This window comes from Schistosoma haematobium, chromosome 1, assembly GCF_000699445.3.
Source record: "Schistosoma haematobium chromosome 1, whole genome shotgun sequence".
Lineage (NCBI taxonomy): Eukaryota > Metazoa > Platyhelminthes > Trematoda > Strigeidida > Schistosomatidae > Schistosoma > Schistosoma haematobium.
The window spans coordinates 67626707-67643702 of NC_067196.1; the positions used below are offsets into that span (position 1 = coordinate 67626707).

The 16996-nt window shown below is 38.4% G+C and overlaps 1 protein-coding gene across 1 annotated transcript in view; it reads right to left on the minus strand.

The window, feature by feature from the left end:
* Positions 1–16032, minus strand: part of MS3_00001938 (uncharacterized protein) — a 37608-nt gene extending 21576 nt beyond the window's left edge. The window contains exons 1-9 of the mRNA XM_051209458.1: positions 15706–16032; positions 15347–15571; positions 15192–15305; positions 14821–15146; positions 14633–14784; positions 14147–14595; positions 14005–14076; positions 9289–10650; positions 2244–7785 (exon numbers count right to left, since the gene is read on the minus strand). Of these exons, the coding sequence (XP_051074914.1) occupies positions 2244–7785; positions 9289–10650; positions 14005–14076; positions 14147–14595; positions 14633–14784; positions 14821–15146; positions 15192–15305; positions 15347–15571; positions 15706–15785 (8322 nt within the window). The 5' untranslated portion in view covers positions 15786–16032. The remainder of the gene's footprint in view (positions 1–2243; positions 7786–9288; positions 10651–14004; positions 14077–14146; positions 14596–14632; positions 14785–14820; positions 15147–15191; positions 15306–15346; positions 15572–15705) is intronic.
* Between the last annotated feature and the right edge of the window lie 964 nt (positions 16033–16996).

A 16996-nucleotide genomic window follows, 5' to 3' on the forward strand; every position in this document is an offset into this window, starting at 1 on the left:
CTCCAAGGTCGTTAGTTTCGGGTCATACGTAAAAATTAATGTGCCGAAAACTTCGACCGTAATTGCTACCTTGGCGTGGTGGTCAGTCTGCCTATCGAGATGACTCCATTGAGCTATATTAGCTAGAATACTCGTTCTTTAGATCGTACTATGCTCGACCAGTAGACTGGAGAAAGACAAAGCTAAACGCTGCAAAAATAAAGTTCAATGAGGATCCAAACTGCGAACTGTTCTGCGGTGTAACGGCAGTAAGGTGTTTGATTAAAAAAAACTAGCAACGGAAGAATAGAAAAAGTCGACCCTAAAGATAGCGCATCTCACCTTGTCCCATTTCACTAATAAAGTGAACGTTTATGAGCAGAGTTGGACGGTGGCTAGCAGTGAAATCAAGGTTGTGCGTTTCGTTCTATTAGGGACCAGTAAGCTGGATGTACCTGCATTCCAGAGTTGACGTTCAATCCGGAACTTGAACCCAGTGTCGTTTGCCTCAAATGTCATCGCGTTATCCATCTGGTTATTGAGTCCAGATAGCCACTGGTCGGGACCTAGATACATCCAGCCGACCGGCCCTAAATAGGATGAGATACGTGTCCTGGGTCCTACTGCTACCGACCATCTAACTCTGCGTATAATGCCTGTAACTTAGTGGCAATACAGAAGCAATCCTAAACATCCACAGGATAAATTAAACAATTAATACAAATAAAGTACGCGTCTATTTAATAGACTATGAGACCCATTTATCAGTGCGAGGCCTAACTAGTCATCATCAACGTAGGGCCTGGAAAAGATTTGCGTTGACTAGTTACGAGATGAAATCGAGAAGATATATAACAAGAAAACAGAAAATAATGTAGCAGAAACGAAAATGCAAAAGACTCAGCATTGAAGATAGGATTCAAAAGACAGAGAAGATAAGTCTATATGAATACTGGGATTTGAAATCTAGAGGAAGATGATGAATGGATGCGTCTACACCATTGTGAACGGTTTTGAGCTAAGCCACCTGAAATATTCAGCCACAGATCTCTGTTATCGCGCGGACCCCAACCAAGTAGCCTGAACCTACTAAAAAGGCTCAGAACAACATTCAATGACGTCATGAACTGACGCCACGTCTTAGTTTGGTCGTTCCTAGCTTTCACTCAACATACTATACCAGAAAACATAGTCAGATACTTGGCTCCCGAGCAGAAGATGGAAAAGATCCGAACATGTAAACCAATGATTAAAAGCCGAAACAGTTGGTCAGTCATGCCCAACGTAGAACCAGACATATGTATACACTCGTTTATGCTATCAAAATTGATTCACAAAGTGAGATGCGGCTGTGCATTAAACGCGAATTTATTATTTATTCATTTGGACATAAACATTGGTACAAAGAGGCACCAAATACATATGCGCCACACGATAACAATGAGGCCAGAATAGTTATCATTGATATGTGTGAGCGACGTGATACTTCCCAGGTGCCCAAACTGAAGCAGGTGGCTTTCATAGTGGGTTACACCCCAAAGCTTGTGACGGAGGTGGGATTAAACGCGAAGCTACTTCTCTGTTGGCTACACCTTTACAGTTGAATAAACAATAATGTAGGTGAGAGAAAACTTGATTGCAAAAGCAAGATCATTAATGTTCAGTATAACAACTTTAACAAAACTTAGTTCAAGGTTTAGATTAACGAAACTCCTTCAACACAGAGCACTATAGGTCTCGGGTCTATACTGGTGAAACTTATAGATACGTTTGACTACCTAACTACTGGGCATAACACGGAAGTAATCCATGTTAGACACACATAGCAATCATTTTAAATAAAATGTATTTATAAACATAAAGTTAGATACGAAAATGAAAGCAATTATATTAATGCCACAGATTCTTAAGGGTACTAAGCACTAAATTTTGCCGTCTGACAGACCGATATTTGGGCAGTTAGAAAAAATATTTAATGGTTATATATAATGTGAGTTATGGACTTGTCTGCTGAGACTTTCCAAAACTAGTTCTGTCATACATATCAACAAGTCTACACAAGTGGTTTAGTTAGATAAACCAAAACTTGAATTCATAACAAAATTCATGAGTAAAATATAACCATACGATAAAATATCAGATAAACATTAGCTAAATAATTTTTTAAAGTAGGGTTCTGAAGCTAATTCCTTACTACTGAGAAACTGTTCAAGCTAAATTTAATGTGCGGAGAGATTTTAACTGACAGCTCAAAAACAACTTACAGAGCTATTAGATCGCGTACAAACAGCCTCTGAAACACCAGATTGGTGATAATCGCTTTTTATTCCAGAATCATCAGGTACCAATGTGAAAATATCAGGATGACTGGAAGGAGAACCAATGCTACCGGATAAGGTATGACAATGGCCATTAGGAGTAAAGTTGCCCTTCGATAACTTCAGTACATATTCTTTCTCGTCAAACTCTCCATTTACAACAGCTTCGATCGTTTCATCGACTGGATCTCGTGAATGAATGTCATCAGTCAAGTTATTACATCCAAGCACGTAAGGATTTTGTTCGGTGGAGGCACTTACAGCGAGTTGCTGAGAGTGCGAAGATGTAATGGGTGGTTCTGAAATGTTAGCGGATTGAGGATTCGGACTGTTTACGTTCTTAACAATACGGGAGAATGAGTCTTGAACAACGATTGAGTTATTTGCAACGCACATAGGAATTGTCACATTTTTATCATCAATGTTAACCACAACTGGTGGTTTAAGTACATCAGCAGTTGGAATAGGAGCTACATTTGGTAGATTTATAGGTGTTGGGGATAAAACTCCAGAACAGGTGACAGTAGCAGAAGTATTAATGTGATTCGTAGTTGTAGATGTTGCCATAGAAGGCGTTGAAACAGAAGTATTTCTTTTAGGACGTCTCATTTTCTCTCTTTGCTGTAATATTTCTTCATCTTTTTCTTGCTTTACACGTTCAATTACACGCTGGACATACGAAGTGTAATCAGATGGATCAAAGGTTGTATTACAGGACTGAGAAACTGATGATAAACAAGTATGAGATGTAGGAGCAGTATTATCTAATGAAGCAGCAACAGCAATAGGGTTAGTAATTCCAGTAGTTGGTGGATGAGAAGTCACGTTTTGTAACTGTTGACCATTTAAAGCAGTTGTGGATGAACAAGTTATTGATAATGAGGAACTTTCCAACTTAATAACAGATGAAGTGGTGGTCACATTGGTAGAAGATTCTGGCATGAGAGAAGACACAGTTACAATTGAACTTCCCGGAGACGATACGGTGGTTGTTGGTAGTATGACAGCAATGTGATGTTGAGGTTTAGAATTGAGACTAGATTGTACAGATGAACAAGGTTGTGATATGGAAGCTTCTTCATCAGCACATAGTGCACTGTTAGATGGACTTAAATTAGTAGAGGACACCGAAGAGATGGTTACCAACATGGATTGATTCATAGTCTGTACTTCATAAGGTTGTGAGGTAACATGTAGCGCAGAGACGGGTGTAAATACAGTTGGTTGAACAGACACGCTGTTTGACGACGAAGTGATAACAGGAAGAGTAATTGGTGATAACACGTTTGGAGAAAAATTATTAGTCACACTACTTAGATCAATATGAAGAGAGTCAGTTATGTCCACTAAAGCTTGATCTAATCCTGTTTTTACGGTTGATTCTATCATACTAGGAGAAGAACCGGACAACGACTTGGGAGAATTTTTACACGAGTCACTCTTTTTTATAGATTTATTTATTGCAGGATGACTTTCTTCTTGAACAGCCACTTCCAAACCATCGTAAATAACTTCTTCTATAATATCTGGGACAGTCCCCACAACTACAGGCATATCTGAATAGCTGAGTTGGTGATCAATATCCGAGACTACTGGAGGAGGTAAATCATCATCATTATATCCATTCAAGCTTTCAGCACGATTATTAAGACTATCACTTTCATGGAGTAAAATAGATGATTCATATGGAATGCTTACTTCATCATCATCATGCTTCTCTAACGATGGCAACTCATCTTCTGTATCATACGAAGTTTCGACAGTAGAATTTACTGGAATTTCATTACTTTCAGCGGCAAGCCCAGAAGCCGAAGATAAATTTTGGTGTATATTATCATCTTTTATTGGAGTTGACTGTTTGGCTAACGAAGAAAATATGTTCCAATCACTGTGATCACGATTTTGTAATTTAGCAGCAGAGATACCATTAGACTGTTGATCACCACTGAAACTTGAATCAGTCATTGGGAGTGTGGGCGGTGTCGGCTTTGAATCCTCAGAACTTGGTGAAAACTTTACATTTACATCTGTACTTTGAGGAGCATTGTGCCTGATAGCTGAAGTATGCGATGGATCAGTTTTAAAACAAATAAATGGTGCAGTGAAAGCTCCGAAAGTATGACGTATTGCTGCATCTGCCCGTAGATCTTCGGGACTACAAGAACGACTAAGTTGAAGCGTGGGAGACTTGGATTTGATAGGTTGATAATTGTCCTCTTGGGTAATTTCCGTCGCACTTACTTCCTCTTTCACGGACAAATCAGAAACCTGGTTATTAGACAAGTCGTCATCAGAAGATTCAGATATTACAGATGAAAGCGAAGATGAGTCTGTAGAAGCAAATACACGACGAACTAGACTACGACGGGTATTCTTTATAGAAAGAAGCTGCTTGTTTACAGCTGAGATAGCTTTCCGCTTTTGTGTCTTCGACCGACCTGTTAAATTTACGCGCCCCGAAATAACTTTACCATCGTTCTCATGTGCGGGAACATTTTTTTCTTTTACGCAAGGTTTCTTGCGACGAGTAATTGATCGGTAATTCAAAGTAGTTACAGGCCCTTGCTGTTCACTGCTCTTATGATTACGTCGTACCTGAGCAGTCAGTGACTGTGCTTTGTTGGAAATGTTAGATTTCTTCGCTTTTCGACCTCTAGCTTTATGTGAAGGTTCCTTTAATAAAGACACTTCGGAGTCGGTGACAATTTTCTTCCGTTTAGGTGACACAGAAGAGATGGCTTGTGATTTAGCCCTACTAGTAGTTGGGACTTTGTGCTTCACAGATTTTGATCCTATTTCATTCGATAAAGAATTTGTCTTTGTTGTGCGTTTAGTAACTGGATTAGAAGCATCACCAGAGTGAATTGATGAACCATCGCTCAAACATTCATCTGTATCGGAATCAACTAGAGACTTGTGCGAATTCGGTTTTTTAGGTTCCTTACTTTTGTTTTTTAAAAAACGCTGTAAAACATCTGGCTTCACAAGAGAGTCAGTGGATTTTGCTGTACTTTGGTTAGTTCTGCGCTTAATCTTATCATACATCGATTCGTAGCGAGACTCTGATGAGGAATCTGGGTCAAGTAATTCGCCCGACTGATGTTGAGAACTATTAATTGTATTCGGCTCCCAATCAGAATCCTCACTATCAATAACTTTCTTCTTGAAGTCCCGGACACTTTTTCTTTTCTTAGAATGAGGTGAAACGGGTTTTTTCTCAGGACAAAACAAAGAACGATTGTTAGAGCTGAATACAGACTGGTTACCGTCAGTAGTCAATTGGAGTTTGTTATTTAAAACAGAATGCTTTTTGAGACTGTTTTCAGATGCTGATCCTGGTTTTTTAGAAACACTTTGGCAAGGAATCTTCTGAGTTTTACTTTTAGTCAGTGATACGTTCCCCGACACTGTTTTGTCTGCATTAGAGGCTGGTATTATTTCTTTCGATTCAGAAGTAGTAGATGGTTTTCGTTTTGTAGGTAATATTGAACTAGGTGTATCGGGGTGCGGCTTTTTGAGTTGGTTATTTTTAGGTATACTACCTACCAAAGAATTCTGAAAGACAAAGTCATCCAAGATAGGCTTCGCAGGATCATGTTTTTGTGCTTTCTTTACATTTGCAAGTGGTATATTCAAGAGGGAGGTCGGTTTACATTTATTACTACTTACAAAATCGTCTCGTGGTGAAGACTTTTGGCAAGTAATGGTTTGGTAAGTTGGTGTTTTTTGACTGGTTTTATAAAAATCATTAGATGATCCCAAAAGAGGGGAAACACCATGTACACCAACTTTATTGGACACATCAACACACTTTTGATTATCGTTAACATAAGACGAAAGATTAGCGTTAAACTCTGTTGAGGTGTTATTGAGTGAATGGGATAAAATCACAGGTTCACACTTCTCAACGTAATCGACACTTTCTTTTAACGTGTTGAATTTAGTGTCACCTTTTCCTACCAAATTATCTTCAGGTTTTAAAACATCTGACCCACAAAAAGGCTTTACTGACGGCATCCTAGTGGCCACACCAACAGGTTGAGCCCCAGACAATGAACTATGCTCCACATTACAAACATTAGAGTGAATACGATTGTTATTTGGACTTTTTTGTTTCCCGCAGGAAGAAACAGATGATTGGATAAAACTGGTTGCTGATAAACTATTACTAACACATGATCGAGGCAAACGTGTGAGAAACGAGTTCTGACATAATGGAATTGAAACTGTATGTCGATTAGTAGTTGCTATTTCGTTTGAGAACATATTGTTGGATGTATCACAAGGTGTCGAAGGAGATGGCTTAGAGAAGGAGAGCATACTTTTGACAAACTCCGAGGTATCAGCTGGTTTGACCAGATTTAAAAGTGTTGAATTAGAGAGAATGGGAGAAGTCGATCCAATATTAGATGTACAAGAAACAGGTAGGCTAGAATTAATCATGTCTATAACTCCAAGTTCGCAGCGAGTGGTAATCGAATATGTCGAAGTCAAAACAGGTGAGTGAGGTGTACAAGAAGTAACAGACACACCAGTAGTACACTGCGTTGGATTATTAATTTGGGTGGATTGAGGAGTTGAGTTGGATTCTGCTTTACGTCTGATGCGAAATTTACTATAATCTACGGTAGGTCTAGCCTTTTCCGACTTCATAAGTTGAACATCCAATAGTCGAATACGCTCATCTAGTGAACATCCGCTTGGGTCCTGAATAGAGACATCAGATTCAACATCGCAAAGAGATTTTGAGAAGTGAGGAGATTGTGTTCTCGTGACAGAACTTGTTAGTGAATTGGAAATCATGATCTCTGTATGAGGTGAGGTATCGACCCACAAAGGTAATTTGAAAGTTTCTGGAGGAGGTGGAGGAACATCATTGGAGAGCTGAGTATGATGAAAAGCCAAACGCGGATCTCTACTAGAAGAGTTTGCAAGAGAAGATATGATAGATCCGGAAGTTGAAGCAGTCAAAACAGAAGACGAAAGAGAAGTGCTTAGTGTTGAAGCATACGATGATTTACCCATTATCATTGGTGAACTAGGAGGTGAAATGTGTATCATCGGTGATGTGGATTCGGGTGCAATGACCATCCTTGGAGATGACGTTATTAAAGCAGGTTGCCGACTGCCCGACATATTTAAACTATCAGTGACGATAGCAGGAAACACAGTTTCGGATCTAGAATTACTATGTATATTTTGAAAATCATGACCTTGGGCAGTTTTTGATAAATGGTTTCGCCGACTGGATGACGCAACATCACTAGTATTCAGATGGTTATCAACCGCCAAAGCTAAAACATTCTTATCAACAACACCCTGTTTAGAACCAGAAAGTTCAGACTTAGAATCGTGTGAAGCTGTTATTAGTCTAATAGAATGAGAGCTGGAAACAGATTCCCGAAATCCAGGACTCATCAAATTATCACTCGTGAGCGTAGGACTTTGAATGGATACTAACTCGCATTTACTGCTATTTTCGACGCACCTAAAATATAAGAGATCTAGAGTGAATTTTACTATTACGTGTACAACGATGAAACAGTTTAAAATATTTCGGAAGTAATAATAACAAGTATCTGGTGTTATTTTCTGAGAAAATCGTAACCGAGTAAGTTTTCCAAATAATGAGGACACTACATCATAAGAGATGAAAAACTAAGAAACCGGGAAAATGTAACGAGCCACAATTACATCACGTTTGCATTCAATATCATAAACAAACAGTAGTAAGAACTTCAGCTGACCTCATTACTATAGTAAATCTGTTACGCAACTTCGCAGCCCCCAAATGCCCTGGTACGGCTGAGAGTGGGGAGAGTCCACTCTCCCTCTCCAAATGCTTTCACATGGCCACGCGTATATAGCCTCTGCCAGGGAAGTCCTACTCACTGCCTTCTCGTGGCGGGGGTGTTGTTTACGAAAATGAGAGGACGAAAAGTGAATGTCCGGCGCTTTAACCGGATCACAAACCAATGGTGCACATGGGCTCCAGTATCCTGCGGGAACAAATGGCGTATGAACCAATTGTTGGTCACCGGCTTCCATGGGACTGCATCTCCTAACGATGCTCCACTGCCTTGTGGATCAGACCTTCAGGTCGAAGGCTCGGGGTGTGGCCCCCTAAGAAAACCAACTCCTTCGGTTTGGGCACCCGGGCAGTATCACAGCCTTCACACATCGAATGAGATTTGTGTGGCGCATATTTATTTGGTGCCTCCTTGTACCAAGATCTATGTGTTAAAATAAATAAATAAACGCAACTTCGCAGGAGACAAATATGCAGACTCAGATTTATAAAATATTTTCAGGAGCATACTACTTCCGAAGTAATGTTTTTATTCCCTTCCTTCATTCTAGTAACCATATCATAGTAAACACAAGGAGTGGATGAAGTGAGAATTTCTGGGTTGAATCTTATACAAGGTAGAAGATGTAAGCAAATAAGGAATCATTAACTTAAATAGTTGGTGCTGTGGCCATTGTTTTCAACAACTATTGAACCAGTATCAGTTCGTGCTAAAGATGTGTAAATTGATTAAATGTCAATGAAATCAATTCAACATACCAAACAGCCGGTTCATTGTGTGACCCGATAACGACACGATTACAAACTAATTTGTGAACCCTTTTTTGATAACCGATAGTCTATATCAATGAATAAGAAATTTTACCTATTTACAACAACGATATACTTATTATTAGCCATATTTATCTGGCTCATTCTCCTTAAATTACAAAAAATGATGAACATTTTGGATACACTGTATCATAATGCGATACGAACCGAGAACAGCAATAATCGTATTCAAATAAACTTTTGTCTTGGATATGTGTTAGCTTTTGATACTTCGTGTTGCGCATATATAATTGGTGCCCCTTTGTACCAATATTTATGTGTTCAAATAAATAAATAGTTTTGATACTTTCTACTTTTAAAATACATAAACCAAGTTAAAGATAATAAACCGATGATAATTTGAAAACTCACTTTAACTTTGGTGAAGGAATATCATTAACAAACAAGGAGGACGGGGCGCGCTTCCTATTGGAATTACCCATATTTATTGTAACGCTGCCTGTTTTTCCTCTGCTTCCACCAATTACTTCATTATTTAATAGAGAAAGTTCTCTCAGTAATTTCGCTCTTTCCATTTCAAGTTTTGTAAGAGTATCATGAGACTTAACTCCAATTGGAATATCAGAACAGGCGCTGTTAGTAATACGTCCATAAGCTCCCTCTGATTCATTATATGGTGCATCATCGGGTGATATGGGACTTACAGTAGAAGTGTTTGCTCGTCCAGAATATTCAACATCCTTGTATGTCGACGCAACTTTCGAAAGCATAATCCGCTTAGACTTTGTTGAGTAATTTGGACTCGAAGAATCAGCATCTGGGAGTTTCAGTAACGTTCGGGCTCGTGAAAAGAAACTAGCATTACTGTGCTTTTGGTCAGTATTTTCTTCAAGACATTCCTGACTACTCTGCCTGAGATTCGAATTCCTATCAATAGCCCAATGAGAGCGGTGTTGAGATGATGTTCGAGACCTACCAACGGACAATCGCGTTGAGGCAACTCGAGAATGAGGACTTACACTTTCTCTTGCCTTCTGAGTATATTTCTTACTTGATGAGTAGGAAGATTCATCAAGGGATTCTATCTCATAATGATTTGAGCGGGAACATTTTTGAGGAAAATCAGTATCTACATTTTTTCGTTTATCGATGTTCAAAACATGGTCACGAATCACATGTGACGGTAATTTAGACATTGGTGCTGAGCACTCTGAACTGGTGTTGCTATGTTTTAAAGAAGTTTCAAAAAAGCTATCATCATTTGTAAAGTCTGAGGAAAATGAACCGCTACTGATATCATCTGTTTCTTCAAGAAGCTGCCCCCTGCTACGTAAGTTTGACTGATCTACGTGTGTAAGGGAATTAAGATTAGATTTTCCTTCAGTATGAGATAAGTAACGAGATGACTTTAATTTGATAGGAATTTGATTATGCTGATGTCTTCTGTGAGATAGAAGACTTGACCTATCCTCGCTCTGCACATTTTTTGTATCGGATTTCCCATGGTGTGAGTTCCGATTACTATGTGAACAAATCAAGTTACCAGATATCTTTGAGTCATCGGGAGAACTAGTAATGAAAGTTCGTCTGCGATCAGATGATTGATGAGACCGCTCGTGTGGAGAGACCGATGATCCGCACCTAGTTCTATTAGAAGACTGTTCATACTTCATAGAATGATCTACTGGACTACTACGGAGACAATTTGACCTGCGATAGGAAAATTTTGTATTCCCACTTGCGAAATGATCCCGTTGGTTGTCACCAAAATACCTTGAAACAAAAAGTAAACGTCATCTGAACAAGATTTCTACATAGATGAGTTAAGATAGACTGCTAACCTAAGACAATCAGTCGAATAATTAATAAAATTCAAATTAATCTTGTGGTTGCACTACGAAATGCTCTCAACACCATTCATTCACAGAGCTATAAGTGATTACAGTTGGGATTTAGGGAAGATGAAGACTTATGTAATAACGAGTTCAAGTAAATACGAAATATATGGAATCCGTAGTATTTCAGCTTTACGGAAAGTTTACTCAATCCAGGAGACTGAACCGAAGAATAAAATACTTTGGGGAATAGTTCAACTGGCCTTCAACAACACTCCATTTACACACCATCTCAAACCAGCCTGACTGGTAAGCTGACGTACACCCTCCAAATTCTAGTTATGTCGAACAATCTATAGGCAACCAAAAGCAAGAGAGAGCAGCAGGTCTAAATGGATTAGCTCAGTATTTTTAAAGATGATGGTTTTAGCACCTCGACTGATCTAAGTTAGGATCTGAGAATCGAACATAATCCCTTCCAACTGGTCTAGATCGCTGATCGTTCTAGTTTACAAGTATAAGTTACAACCACAGAGGAATCAGTATGATTAATATGATATTTAGAGCACTAGCTTTAATAATAGTCACATGCTTGACTAGAGCTTGTGAAAAACAAACCACAGATCAGAATGGTTTTGAACCTGAGAGAGGACGTGTAGACCAAATATCTGTTCTTCATCAGGTTCTGGAACACAAATTTGCCAACCAACTTTCGATCACGACTGTATTTTTCGACCTTAAGGCAGTATTCAGCTCTGTTGATAGAAAGGTTTTGTGGTAGTGCTTGTCATTTGAAGGCATAACTAAGTACATTAACATAGTACAGGTTATCTGCTCGAACACTACTGATGGTCAAAATTTGTAGTGGACTGTCATCAGAATTCCCAGCCTCAAGTTGGGATCGTCCACTTTACCTTAACTTTCTTTAAGAAATAACGTTTACGTCGACGAACTTCTTAAGGACTGATCTTCCACTACAAGATTCACTCGTTGACTTAGAGTATACATAACAGTTCTGTTAGATAAAGACGCTGATATGTAGTCATTTGCAACAGGTCAAGCACTTTTGGGATTTAGTTCTCTCCCTCTAAATATTACTTCAACACCTAAACTAACGATAGGGAGTGAAGTAGTTGGGTGCGTTTATCACTTTAATTAACCTAAAAGTTTCATCAGCCCTAGTGAAATGGTGCCTGACGAAAAATCGAAACCATTCAGAAAGTTCAGTTAGAACTTAACAACTTACGTCATTTGTGCCGTAGCTCAGATATCCGTCGTCCAACTAAGATGGAAGCATAACATACAGCAATTAGCCTTGTTCTACTTTCTGGATGTGAAACGTGGCCTTTAAAGACAGGGTATTTGCAAAATACTAGTATTCGATTACATTTGTCTTTGAATTGTCGCCTAAGTGACAACGTTGAGACTAGGCATGAAGTAGTAAGAATGGCGAATCGGGTGATGAATTAATGAATATTCACCAACTAACATAATTGATGGATGTATTACGCATGCCGAAATATCGCCCACTTTGAAGAGCAATGCTTACTAGTGCGATAAGTTGGAAGAAAGCCTGGGGAGGCCAAATCAAAACGCAGCATCGCCCGATAAACTTTGTTGGCATATGTTCTAAGTTATGTAGGTAAGCCCAAAACTAACTAGTTAGAGTCTGCATGATTAACATAACAAAGTCGTTAGACTGTAGGTGCAGGTTCGTTCACACATTGTCTTCCCTTAAGTCCTAAGTTTCCACATTCTTAACAATTTCTGTAAATTGAATTAGCTTATGTCTCCTCGAACCGTACCTCCGATGTTTAACCTTTTCGATTACCATTAATACTGTTATTATCTCTACTACTGAGATTCATTTTGAAAATTTTATCACGCTATGTTAATGAAGTATGCAACTCAAAACGATGTGCATGGACCAGGCTCTACGTTGTCTTTAACTGAGTCGATGAGAAGAGTAATCAAATAAAGAGCGAATTTCTGGGAATGGATAATAAATGGAAAATAAACTCAGTATTTATAGGACGGTCATATAAATAAGTTTCCAGAAAGATTACTATTAGCCTGCTATTTGAAAAAAACCTGAACTTTCTGATACGACTCAGACTAATAGTCTATGATTTAATGGACTGATGCTTTTTATTGGTTCGACCACTACAGATATGTTTATATTAATAGTGGTTAACGCGACGTATGTAAGAAGCGAAAATGCAAATAATCACAGTTCCAACTAAGAGGGATCAGCATTTGATAATATGGTTCCAACAGTTAGCGACTTCATGAACTAATACATTTTGATTTGGCCTCCCCTAACCTTCTTCCAACCTACTCCACTAGCTAACGTTAACCGTCGAAATGGATGACGTTCGGGAATATCTATTACGTGTGATTTGCTACCATTCATTAATATCCTGAGTCTAACGACAGTCCTCTTTCGTCGGAATCAAAATACCCGAGTGGTGCCTCGAAGATACCCATAAACATATTGGTGACCACTTTACAGAACACGATTCACAACCACAAAGTAAAACACCAATTACCACCCCGTACAATCAACGTTCGATTTGTAGACGTACATCTCGCCGACGCCAAAAGTGACGCAAGTTATCAAGTCAGGTGACCACTCAGAATCAATATCGAAATTTCGTCAGACACTAACCCATCGGGACTGTCGAAACTCCCAAGATAAGTAGTCGATGTGTTCAACTAATTAGTGCACATATCCCCAAGCTAAGTTCGTCAGTATATTAAACATACCATTTGTGCCAGAAACAACCCTTAATAGAACCCACTTTAGTGAACCCAATTAATACTTATTTTGTCATATTTAACGAGGATATTGCGTACTTACATAGTTTGAATAAATTTGGCAAGTGTGCTCATTTGATGAATCGATGTTACGGTTTCAGATGTTATGAAAAGTGCCTAGATTTCCTGAAGTGAACTAATGAGATGACAATTAAGAACTATGGCTAAATCACGGTATTCCTAATCTGTAATAACATTTTACGTGGTTGAACAGCATGAGTACACAATGCGAGTGCAAAAACTAATTATAAACCATCGACATAGTCCGTAATTTACATCGCTACTGAAAATTTTCAAGAAGTTTACAACAGCCAGGTTATATCTACTATGAGTGACTGATTGTGAACAAATGTAATTCCCTCCGGATTAATTATAACAAACACAAATCTATCTAATGGAAAAACGCCACAAATAAATGCATGACAGTATCCTTCATTTTAATGGATTCTGTCTGATCATTAGATTTCCAACTTACCTTTGTCGATCCCCGAGATAAGGGATAACACTTCCGTAAGGCAGGAGTGACAACACTTCTTGCAACCGTTCCCTAGACAAGAAACAAACATAAGTAAGATGTTGACAAAAAGTATGAATCTAATGTAAGTCAGGAAACTCACTTATAGTTTTCGTAAACCTGTCCAAAACTATCGTGCTTAGACAGCTTTTTCATGAAAGCAACTTGACACTCGTATCCAGCATAATCAATTTGAACCTTACGACCAACAAGAGCACGATTACGAGTTTCGTTTACTGCATGCTGTGCAACCTCAACATTATCAAAATATAAAAGAGCTCGCATTGATTTCCTATCCAAAACAACATGGGTCAGCTGACCATATCGGCCAAACTGCCTTGTTAAGAAAGCCTCGTTAATAGTAGGCGACAGGTTATCTAGCCACACGACATTCGTTGGCTGGCTTTTACCAAAACCCAATTTGACAGGTTTCCCGTTGACGCGAACAGTTTCTTGTTCTTTTAAAGCCCGCACTACACTTTTTATATCCCCATATTGAATGAATGCATAGGACGTTCCTGGCTGATTCGCTTGAATCTTGATATCTATTTCCTGTTTGAAATTAGATAGTTATTGAGTTAACACTTACAATTATTTCACCATAACCACGGAAAGTGCGGCGAAGTTCATCTTGAGTAATTGTACCCGAACAAAGATTCCCAACGAATAAAGTTTTTGTCGCCTTAGGGTGGTATTCATTCAAAGCATGTTCAGGAGGACATAAGTCAGGGTCTTCAGAACCTAAATTGCATACCTAGTTATTAATATTGGACTTACTTAACCCTTCGTGTGGTTGAACTGATATTGGCGTACCAAAAAACACCTTACCCTTAGATGATGCGAGCGCCTTCTCGGCATCCTCACTTTTTTTGAATGTGATGATGCAGATACGCTCTTCATCTTGTCCGCGTACAAACACCGAAGTAATTTTCCCATGCTTTTTGTATTCATGAAATAATCCTTCGCGCAAATTAGTGTCTGAAGAACGAAGAGGAAGATGACTAATCTTTAATCCACGATGTTCATTTTGAAAGCGAGGACTGGCATTCATGTTAGTGGTTTTGAAATCTTTAGGATAATTCCGTTTCGTTGTGTGTGATAAACTATTTTAATAAAAGCGTCAATTAAGTGGATTTTGAGAAAGCTACCAAGTGTCAGTTTGTTCGTTGTTTTCTGGATCATGAAATACAGAACTAGAATCACTGACTGTACTCACAGATCGACTTTTATGTCGTGAATAATTTACATCCGACTGCAAAAGGCTGATAAGTTAATGTTAATTATAGGCATAGAAACAGTTTACCTAGTGTTGCTAGTTTGAGTATAATCCAATGGTGTAGCAAGTTGATCAGAACTGTTAGTTCCAGGTATACCAGATGATTCACAATACTGAAGAGATAGATTAACCTTTCTTAATCGTATTGTGCTTTCCACTGCTCGAGTTGCAGACTTAGTGTCAACGAATGCAACAACAGCACCATTATTTCCTTCGTGCTCATGAATTCGAACACTTTGGATTTTGCCATGACTGAAAAGAAAACGGAGCAAAATATAAATCCGTGCGCCTAAATCCAAATGGCATGCATAGGAAACAGTAGTGCACAACAATGAAAACAGTAATATATCCACTTTAAAAACTTTCCGGATTTTGAAATAGACTACCTTTGTAAAACATCACGAATATCTTGTTCAGTAACGCGATCAGGTAAATTGTTAATCCACAAATATCGTGTTACACGCATTATTTGTCAGTTCGATTCAGAGGATAAGTCAAGAATACAAAGCCAAAATCCAAACAAAACATCAGATCGCAATTATTAGCAACCGCAAAACAGAAAGCCTGAAGTCAAATGATTAAGATATTTCAATTCAATATAAGCCTGCGTTGTGAATGGATAGAGAAAAATCGATTGGTCTCCAAGACAGGGGTTGCCGGATCATAGGCTTTGCAACAGACATACGATGAATTTAAGCAAATCCGAAATAAATTTTCCCCAATATGTTTATTAAAAACTAATGCTTAAATTTATCGAAATTATTGAAATTGCCATTGACCAGCTTATTGATTTTTTATTGACTGCCTTGTTGTCTGAAATTCTATTGGCTAATATAAGTGACAGGGCTTAAAACGAACTTGACTGCCTTTGGTTAAAAAAGGCAGTCTGGACTGATTAACATCTTAGCCAATGCCATGTTAGTAAGCAAGGACAATTAACTGGTCCTACTTTCTTTTCTTACTAGCCTGTGGTTTTCATGCCTCGTCCTTACTATTGTATTGCCCAGCCGTAATTGGATTTAAACAGCTTATCGTCCTAAATTATTTGGTTTGAACAAATCATGGTAAAAACAAGCACGAGACCCATACTTACATCGACTTACTTGATGGATTGATTAATTGATCTCTTACGGCCTATATCTCTTTTATTGGAGTGGAGTTTTAGTTACTACCTCATGGTCAAGAATTTCGACATTCACAAGTTCTATAAGTTTCATTTCTTAAACTTCCACATTCGGATGTCTAGCTTTAAGGTGATTTGGCCTGTCTATTTGCTGTGACTTATGATGATGAATCATTAAATTAATAATCGGAACTAAATTAAGAACACCATTGTTCTTTCCCAAGCTGGTCTTTTGTACTATTTGGTTAAACCTCTCACGGCTTTCGAAATACATATTTTACTTCGTTTGATGACCAGATGCAAATGTTTATTAAATAATTTTATCATTCTCTGAATGCATTCCTAGCAACGTATATGTTTTCGAAGTACAAAAGTTTTAATAATGCATAATTAACTTATGCCTATTGCTGGTGTTGAGAATCTAATGATGTAAAATCTTGTTACATATAAGAGAATATATCGGGTCGGGTTTTTAATAACTTATATTTCAAAACCTATTTTGTCAAGTGATTCTGTATTTGAGACTCAAATTTTCAGGAGCGATGCTCACGACT